General features: G+C 41.0%; 1 protein-coding gene across 1 annotated transcript; it reads left to right on the forward strand.

Moving 5' to 3' along the window:
* Nucleotides 1-871: 871 nt before the first annotated feature.
* Nucleotides 872-7,794, forward strand: LOC118421120 (zinc finger protein 883-like). Its single transcript, XM_035828280.1, has 3 exons — nucleotides 872-1,825; nucleotides 2,089-2,377; nucleotides 6,144-7,794. Exons 1-3 carry the CDS (start codon nucleotides 1,209-1,211, stop codon nucleotides 7,317-7,319), a joined length of 2,082 nt encoding a protein of 693 aa, XP_035684173.1. The 5' UTR covers nucleotides 872-1,208; the 3' UTR covers nucleotides 7,320-7,794.
* Nucleotides 7,795-10,678: the final 2,884 nt, after the last annotated feature.

Consider the following 10,678-nt stretch of genomic DNA (forward strand, 5'->3'; position numbering starts at 1 on the left):
ACTATTTGTAACATCTGTTTGACGTTCTAAATATTTCTACTGTATTCATACATGTTAGAAACATTTCTTACATCAAATACATTATTTCTGCCAATTTCCAGACCGTTCCAACATGGATTCATTATTTGTTGTAACATTTTCGAACATTGATACAATATTGTGTAACTGGGTCCGTGGGCTGGGAATAGGGCAATCACACATCCCTGCTAAGGCTTAGGTCACATTTCCGAACCGGGGCCCGGCCGGGCAGCTGTCGGGAGCGAAAAGAATTATAAAAAAATGCATCAAAATACACAAAATGTCAAATTGAGATTCATGGGCATGATTTGTGTATATTTCTAAGTATACATTGTAATTTTTCGTTTCTTAAAACATCCCGGCCGGGCCCCGATTTTCAAATGTGACCTAAGCCTAAGTACACGAAATTATGTATGTCTGCCAGCGTCTCACAAAAGAGCTAAAAAATACAAGAACCCAACAAAGAACCCAGCTTAGCAGCTTTGTTAAGGGGGCAATAAAAGTTTTTTATGGAGGAAAAATAACATGTTCCATCAATAACAAAAACGCATACTAGATGTTTGAATTTTTTAATAACGAGATATTTGAACCATCACATTCTCAATGTTTCCAACAAAATATAATTTGATTAAAACATGTTGACAGTTTTATCTTTTATTGTTTAATTAATTTACAACTATGGTAAGTATTCTTTTGTAATTCAATCTTATTACAGATATTTCTTTTTAATTCCTATCGGTAACTTGTAATGGACTCTACTTGTGCTAACAGCTGAGTCGTTTGAGTAATCTGTTTCAAGAAACCAGCCTTTCTTTTCCTAAATGTTGAAATCCCTTTCCATTCCTGCAGTGTCAAAGACAAATTCAACATGGCGACCCCGACTGTATCTCATCTGGAGAAAGAAAAGGGAAGTAATGACTCTCTGGAGGAGCATATGAGGACTCACACAGGTGAGAAGCCTTACAAATGTGAGGAGTGCAGCAAACAGTTTAGTGGCCTGAGAAATCTGAAGAGGCATATGAGGACTCACACTTGTGAGAAACCTTATGGATGTGAGGAGTGCGGCCGGCAGTTCAGTCAGCTGTGTAACCTGAAGAGTCATATACGGACTCACACTGGTGAAAAAACCCATAAGTGTGAAGAATGCAGCAAAAGGTTTAGCGAGCTGTGTACTCTGTCTGAAGAGACACATGCGGACTCATACCGGTGAGAAACCTTATAGTTGCGATGAATGCAACAAACGTTTTAGTGGACTGGGTGATCTGGAGAAGCATATGCGGACTCACACTGGCGAGAAACCTTACAAATGTGAGGAGTGCAGCAGACAGTTCCGTGAGCTGGGTAATCTGAAGAAACATATACGGACTCATACCGGTGAGAAGCCCTACAAGTGCAAAGAATGCAGCAAGCAGTTTAGTGAGCCGGGTAATCTGAAGAGGCACATGCGGACTCATACTGGTGAAAAACCTTATAGCTGCGATGAATGCAGCAAACAGTTTGGCGAGCTGGGTTCCCTGGAGAAGCACATGCGGACTCGCACAGGAAAGAAGCCTTACAAATGTGAGGAGTGCAGCAAAGAGTTTGGTCAGCTCGGTAATCTAAAGAGGCATATAAAGACTCATATTTGTGAGAAACCTTACAAATGTGAGGAGTGTAGCAAACAGTTCAGTCAGCTTGGCCATCTAAAGAGTCATGTGCGGACTCACACTGGTGAAAAGCCCCATAAGTGCGATGAATGTAGCAAACAGTTTAGTCAGCATAGTTCTCTGAGGAGGCATATGAGGACTCACTCTTGTGAAAAACCTTAGTACGGCAGACAGTTCAGTGAGCTGGGTTCTCTGAAGAAGCATGTACGGACTCATACCGGTGAGAAGCCCTATATATGCGGTGAATGCAGCAAACAGTGTAGTGTGTAAGATAGCATAAATGTAAGGGCAGACAGTTCAGTATGCTTTAGTGATCTGAAGATACGAACTTATGTATGGGAACTTAAACCGGTGGGAAGCGCGCTAGCCCTATAGGTGCAATGAATGCAGCAAACAGTTCCATGCCCTGGTTTTGATGAAGAAGCATAAACAGACTCACTCATACAGGTGCGAAACCTTACAAATGTGAGGATTGCGATAGACAGTTCAGTCAGTTTGGATATCTGAAGACACAGGCTGAGAAGCCCTCTAGGTGCGAAGAATGCAGCAAACAGTTTAGTGAGCTGTGTAATCTGAAGAATCATATGAGGACTCATACTGGTGAAACCCTACCCGTGTTGAAAATAAGAAGATTCCGTCAAGCCATCTTCGCACATGCGAACCCACGGCAACGAAAACTCACAGCTACCTATGTGAAGGTTACAGTAATACAGGCAAGTGTAACAGGGGTGATGGAAGAGACTAAGATAAGCAACGAACCAAGTAGGACTCAGATAAGCCACGAACCAAAGTTTACTCGTGTACATCTTTCAGTCAACTGACGCAAGTTCGATGCTTCGTCAAATAATTTAATGAGTTGGAGAGACATTTACGTAAACTATTGATCCGATTGTATTTATATTTTCTTAACCGAGTGGGGACTGGAACAATGTGCTCTTTGTGTTAAGATTCAGAAAAAGTGGTGGTTTCGACATCGGGAAGATTTCAGCCAAATGAACCATTGAAAAAACATTGACAATTTTGTGTATTTTTTAACGTTGTATAGAATACTGGGTCATTGTAGTTAGTTCCTAAGAAGAATGTAGGCGTCTATGTAGATTTAAGATATTTGAGTAGCTACATGTACATTGCATGGACTGGAACTGTTGATTGGTGCTTTGTAGTGTATGTGACATGTACAATTGTCGACCTTTGTAAAATATTGTCATTGAAATCGCAAGTTTGTTGGTACTGTAATATTAGGTAACATTGAGAAACTTTCTTTGTATACATGTAGTTTACACGTGCACATCTCTAGAGGCTGTTGACACCGCGATGATAATCAGTATGTAAACACGACACTTTCTGTTTGACCTTTTATAACCACAGGAACTCCTCGAGAGATTTTTGTTTGTTTGTAAATATGCCATACTCTCCGCTAATGCTAGAATTTAGCTGTTACAGTAATAGAAAATGTGACATGATATTGTCTGTATGATCACTGGAATATCTGAAATATCTCCAATAAAGGCAACATACCTCAAAAGTTTGGTTTGATTATGTTTCTCGATGTTAATGACGCACATGTATGTATACGTAACGACAGAAAAAACATCACAGCATAGAGACGTGTTCCTTATTTGGACATGCTATTCGCTGGACCAATGAGCTCCAGGGTTTCTGAGACGATAGGGCGCATACTGCACATACCATGGCTTAAAGTGCCACCAGACAGCTAAAATATTATAGCGCGCATGCCCGAGAAAAGGGCTAGCCCTACTGTATTGAATGCTAGGATTTCGCGAGATTTAATTTCGCGGTACCGGAAAAATGGGGTGTTCGCGGTGGTTTTGAGTTTGCGGTAGCGTCATTTCACTATTGCATTTACTGTATACTACTGTCACATACTGACAGTGTAATGGAAAACCGGGCGCCTCTACGAACCGCTAGTCGGAAACCACCGGTTACTCGGCAATGGTCATAGAAACGGACACACAGCCCACTTTTGACTCTGACAGTTCTATCGTGATTACTTTCTACCATGGTGTTATACAGTAGGTCGTATGGAGAAATGACTTCGGTTGCGATGTTTGTTTGGCTGGGTAGAATTTCGCGCATGAATCCTGTACCCGCTACTTCCGTATGTCGGCTGCAGCATGGTGACCTCCGCTGGGGTCAAATCAAAGGTACTTACCACCATGCTTTCATAGGAGAACGAGAAAACTTAAGATCATTTTCACATATTTTGAAGATTCTACCCTGAACTTGAACATATTCAATTCAAACTAGTTTGCACCCAGGTATGAATTTTGAGGCGTCGAACCTCCTTCCTCACTGCTTCGGGTCTTTAACAATGTAAATCCCCATAGGCAAAAAAACGGTGTTCTGCTACCTCATGGTCTCATTCCTGTGTTACTCCGAGTGTAGAGTGTAAAGAAATCCGGGCTAAAAAATTATCTGGCCCGCAAAGCGTTGTTTTAGGTTGACCATAAATTCCCATTAATAAACCATAACTGATATGAAAAGGAATTTAGATGAAAGCTTGTGTATTACTGGCATGATCATGCACGAAAGTTTCGTGACCCGATCGATCCTCGGACGTTTACGTTTATTTGTACTGAGTGCTCCGGTCAGGCTCCGGGTATTGAAAACGACCTCTAGCGGATAGCGGCTAGGTGCATTTTGAAATGTGATAGAAATCGTTGCGTAGGCTAGATTTGGGTGAAAATTTTTTTATTGTCTAACAAACGTGTGTGCTTACAATAGAAAGCAAAATATTTCCAAATAGACTGTGTTTTAAGTGGACTTGCAGACATAGAAGTTGTGTGTTAAAGCATTGAATTCAATGGGGCGATCTAATTGTGTAATGAGACCTCATTCCTGACCAAATCGGCCAGGTCGTTGACTCCATTTCGCAAGTTTGGCGCATACCATTATGCGTTTAGGGGACATGGTTCAATTGAGTCTGAGTATGTGGCTGCAAAGTTGGTGTGTTATAACAGCTATATAGATATTATGAATACAGATACCGTAGTACAAAACCTTGACAAAACAGGGAATCCGTACCTAATGGTATCCGAAATAAAATGCACGCTTGATGGGTAATCAGGCGTACAATATGAACTTTGACCCATATTACGTAACCCCGCCCCGATGATAGATAAGACGGAAGGACAAAGCTCAAGCTGCCAGAATCGTCGTCCCACTTTACGTGTAGAAACACAGGTAAGACCTTAAAGTATTTATGTGTTTTATTAGAATGAAGACATTTGACTTGGACCACAATATGTTGATAATTTGTGGGCGTTTCCTAATATAAACTCCATGCCAAGCATTTCGGCCGATGCGCTACACAAAAATGGACTGAAGAAGGATACTTCTTTTTTTCATTGACCTAAAAACTAGTAATCTTTTGTGTGAATGTGTCAGGTTATTGTGTGTCCAGGGACACCTGAAAACAGGTCACAACCTGATTGTTATGTGTAATAAGATGAAACAAATAAATGAATAAATAGAGAATTTTTTGTTAACACGACAAAAGTACAACTACTTTAGTAAGGTCTATAAAAATTATAATTTTACACCATTGTTTCTACGGCATAAACATTCGTGGATATATTTGCCTACTTGTACACAGTAAGGGTTATCGCCTCCCAGATTGTAGTTGAATTTATCTATCTATCAGATAGTAGCAAATTCTTTAGAATTTTTCTTTAGAACAAGCGGGCAGAAATGTACATGTGAACAGTTCTCTTAATACAAACCAGGTTGTCTAATTCCCCTGGGACGTTTTGTTACAAAACAGAACCTTCCGAACCTGTTTTGTCGGTACGCAAACACCTGCAGGGCAAATTTCGGTATTTAGACTGCCTGCCTATTCTTAACAATGGGAATCATGGCAGAAAGATTCTGTCAAAAATTACCTACCTACGAGTTTTAGAACATTAAAAACTCACATTGGCATGGTTGTCCGGCCTATAATGTGTAATTTGACGACAAAACAAGGGGGAAAATACGGCATAATTACGTTATACGGGATCATAACCTTTTGACCCCTTTTCACTGCCTGTAAACAACACCAAACACCTCATTTTTAGAACCTACTGCAACCACAAACATTGCTAAAAATCAGTGTCTTCAACACAATAAATAGGTTACAACCCTTAACTGTAATATTCACCTCCAAAATCCAAACATATCCCAAGAAAAAAATTCTACAGGCACTTTTGCCAAGGGTACCTAATCATTTTGAAAGTAGGCCATCTGCGCGTGTCCAGAAATACCCAAATTTCCCCTCCGACTGGCTATTGTGTTTAATGTATTTGCTTTAGTGCCTGGGTTATGTTAATTACAGAAAATCAGCGGTCGAGGAACATGTTATTTGCAGGTTATATGTAATACAGCAGGTATAGTTTTTTTTTTCAGTCGATAAGCTAAAACTTTCATCTTGTCACATCGTGGTAATTAGTTGGTTCTTTTCTTTAGTCTTGCAGCATCTAGAGTTTGACCAACATGGCGACCAGAGCCGGATCTCATCTGAAACAAATGGAGGGAGAGGATGGACATGATTCTCCCCGTACCCACAAGTGCAGCTATTGTGAGAAGGAGTTTCGCTTCAAAAGTAGCCTAAACCAACACCTGCGAACTCACACAGGTGAGAGACCATACCAGTGTGGAGAATGCGGGAAACGGTTTATTCAGCTATGTAATCTGAAAGACCACATGAGAACTCACACCGGTGAGAGACCGTACGAGTGTGAATATTGCAACAAGTGCTACAGTCAGTCATCTCATCTGAAGGCTCACATGCGGACTCACACAGGGGAAAACCCATACAGGTGTGAGGCATGCTACAAGAAGTTCAGTAGGCTTGATATCCTAAAAATACACATGAGAGCTCACACGGGTGAGAAACCGTATAGATGTGAGGAATGCAGCAAGCAGTTCAGTAAGCTTGGTACCCTGAAAATACATATGCATACTCACACTGGTGAGAGACCATACGAGTGTGATTATTGCGGGAAACGGTTTAGTCAACAATCTAATGTGGACGACCACATGAGAACTCACACCGGTGAGAGACCATACGAGTGTGAATATTGCAACAAGCGCTTCAGTCAGGCAGCTCATCTGAAGGCTCACGTGCGGACTCACACAGGGGAAACCCCATACAGGTGTGAGGCATGCTGCAAGCAGTTCAGTAGACTTGGTATCCTAAAAAATCACATGAGAACTCACACGGATGAGAAACTGTATAGATGTGAGGCATGCAGCAAGCAGTTTACTAAACTGTCTAGTCTAAAGAACCACATGCGGACTCACACGGGTGAGAAACCGTACACATGTGAGGAGTGCAACAAGCAATTCAGTGACCCGACTCATTTTAAAAGACATATACGGACTCACACAGGGGAAAAACCGTACAGATGCGAGAAGTGCAGCAAACAGTTCAGTCAGTTGACTAATCTTAAGAGGCACATACGGACACACACTGGTGAAAAACCGTACAAGTGTGAGGAGTGCAGTAAACAGTTCATTCAGTTGTCGAATTTGAAGAGTCACATGCGGACTCACACTGGCGAGACACCATACACGTGTGAGAAGTGTAACAAAAGCTATCGTCATTCACGTAGTCTTTGTGCACACATGAAAACTCACATCGGTGAAAGTGTGTAAATAACTGTGTGAGTATACCATGTACATATTCTTACACATTAGAAAAAAATTACATATTAAGCTCGATTATTATTATTTTTTCTTTACAAACTTAAAGGTGGGTTATGATTTACCGCTACTTAATTCAGCCGTGTACTCACTACATGCCTCCATTGTCCAAAAATAACGGGAACTGAATTACAGCATAGTATTTACTATCGTCACGTCCGGTACTTGGTTGGAACTAGAAGCGTTGTTAAAAAAAACAGCCGTGGGAATGTGTTGTAAGTTTAGAGTAGAGTTGTGCTATACATTAGAAAAGCAGTTGGTAAGGTATCATTCCAAAAGGTTAGTGAACCAGCCCCTGTTCAGATAGGAGTGGAGACTGAGGGAAGTAGGTCAGACGGGGAGTCTGATTGGAGATCCAGAGGAGAGAGACTGGGAAGGTCTTGCCGTTTGGAGAGAAGTGACAAATAAAAAAGGATTGTGAATTGCACGTATCGTCTCGACTTCATTCAATCTTATGAACCTGTAACAATGGCGTTGTCTGCAACGATCGGAAGAGACTGAGACAGTCGAAAAAGGTTTCCAGCAGGTTCCAGAAGGCTTATGGTAGTTGAGAAGTGAACTATTAATCCGCAGAAGTCTGCAGGGTCCCAGTTCCAGTGTAAACGGAAGACTGAGGCAGTCGTAGGAAGTTTCTAGAGGATTTCTGGAAGGACTCCAGCCACTCTAGAGACATCCACTTCAGGGGCAAAAGTTTGGCGGCCCCTTTCTCATGGTCTGAGGAGACGTAAGCAGTAGCTGTGTACACGTCATGGGCCAAATCAAGGTCAGCAAGTTTAGTCATGTCATAATCGCTGACAAGAACGTTTCGCGGGGCCTCGTCACCGTTCACGTCAGATTGGCACGTGGCGTTGTTCTTACAGCCACGATCGTGCCGACAGGGTCCATCCGTACAGACCAGTGGGGCAGGGAACGTGGCAGTGCCTGCCGAACCAACCATTGATGCAGTTACACCGGCTGTCGGTAGGAGCGTACCTGGCTCGATTCTGACAGCAACTGTTTAGCCTCCTCCTACTATACGAAATTGTACAGATTTCCTAAGGTAGAGAAAATTCACAATTCTCATGCAGTCATAAATTTTGCCTATAACATCGGGTGTGCTTTTTAGTTAAGTCGCCAGTAGGCGGTGTTGTCTAGGGTCTACAGCTCGACATTAGTTACGTCCAAACATTCCATCACAGCCTGCTCGACAGTAAGCAGTACATTCCGCGGGAAAATGATGACTACCCTGGGGAAGAAACCGCGTGCTAGCCGCTTCTCACACACGTAGCCTACAAGGTCGAACCCGTAGGTGGGAGCCTCCTTGTCCATACATCGGCCCCAATACTCCTGCCACGGCCTACTGTTGTCCCCGTCCTTGGTGCTGACTGTACCATCAGCAGAAAAGTAAAGGTGGGGGGTGGGTAGGGGTGACAACAAATTTACATTTATCCCACCCAGTAATACATGTAATCCTGTAGGAAAATTGAGGAAAAGAATGTGTCATTATCTCAAGAATTATTAAAACTTCAAGCCATAGAAACTTGCAATCAAATGCAAGCCCACTCTGTCCACTTTCATCAAACTTTGCAAGAAAATGCTAGTCCGCAGATAGACCTCCCCTAATCAGAGCCCTTGTTTAGGCTCAAAACAGCTATCGAGCAATGATGCCACTTTCATATGGGGTGCAAAACATAAGAGATATGGAGAAAAGTAAGTTATACAACTGATCCAACAAGTATAGTCTGAGTCTTTCCTAACGCAGCCAGTCCAAAACTGCAAATGTAAAATCCCACCATCTAGGCGCAGGTGGTATCTGTTGCGTCACCCGTTTTTAATAATATTGTACAAAAAAGCATTCCTTCCTGATGCTCTAAATTCATATAAACATAATATAAAGTATTCATTCTTTTGGCAGCGCTTGCAAAAATATTGTACGTTCGGTGCTCTAAATGTATATAAACATAAAACTAAGTAGATCCCCCTAAAAATGATAGATTTGCCAGCGCTTACAATAATAATGCACAAAAATCATTTTTTTCTGTTGCTCATATAAACGTAATATCAAGTAGTCTTTCTTCTGGCAAATAATCGTTTTATTGGCGCGTGCAATAGTATTGTGCCAAAAGCATTCCTTTTCGGTGCTCTAAATATATATAAACATAAAACTAAGTAGATCCCCCTGATAAATGATAGATTTGCCAGCGCTTACAATAACAATGTACAAAAAACATTATTTACTGTTGCTCATATAAACATAATATTAAGTAGTCTTTCTTCTTGCAAATACTCGTTTTATCGGCGCTTGGAATAATATTGTACAAAAAAGCATTCCTTTCTGTGCTCTGAATTCATATAAACATAAAAATAAGTATGCATTACTCTGGAAAATGATAGATCTGGCAGCGCTTACATTAATATTGGACAAAAAAAGACATTCCTTCTTGCTGCTCTAAATTCATATAAACATAATATTAAGTATTCATTCTTTTGGCAAATAATCGTTTTGGCAGCGCTTGCAATAATATTATACCAAAAAGCATTCCTTTCCGGTGCTCTAAATTCATCTAAACATAAAACTAAGTAGGCATTCTTCTGACAAAATAATAGATTTGCCGGCGCTTGCAACTATGCTGTACGAAAGCATTCCTTCTCGGTGATCTAATTTGATATAAACATAACACTACGTATTGATCGCAATCCTGTCATCATCTGCCCACATCTGGCGGTCGGGAAGAGCTCTGAGAGTCCCAGAGAAAAGTAGTCCATTTCTAAATTTGAATTAAATTACTCCTTTTCCTCATAATTCCTCCATATTCTTGACTGTACGTCTGTACTGATGTTGATCACAAACTAAGGTGTGTACAATTACAATTACAATGCACATCCAGCACCATCTGCTCAAATTATTCCCTTCCAAAGATACTTAGATTGAGTTTATTTTCCAAATCATGCCCGAAGGCTAATTGCACGTACACTCTCATAGTAATAGTAGTCATTCAGTACATAACGTTTGGTTTCTAATCTACTACAAGGTGCTAAATTTACTATTGTAGGGTTTGACTTCTTCTTTGAAGGCAGTGGTTAATGAATTCTCCGACTTTCTGCAAAATAAGTGTGTATTGTGATTTAAGTAAAAATGTAGTCTTTTGCTGACCTCTCAAGCTGGGTGAAATTAGGGCAACATTTTGATTTTGTTTATTTTGGCCTCGTAGTGAGGGCACTGACTAATGAAGTGGGTTTCATTTTCCATTGCATCCATTAGGAAACATTTACATAAACTATCGTGGACAGGTAGCTTTCTATATAACGACCCCTCTCTATTTTTAATTGGT

Source organism: Branchiostoma floridae, chromosome 8 (genome assembly GCF_000003815.2).
Source record: "Branchiostoma floridae strain S238N-H82 chromosome 8, Bfl_VNyyK, whole genome shotgun sequence".
NCBI classification, from domain to species: Eukaryota; Metazoa; Chordata; class Leptocardii; order Amphioxiformes; family Branchiostomatidae; genus Branchiostoma; species Branchiostoma floridae.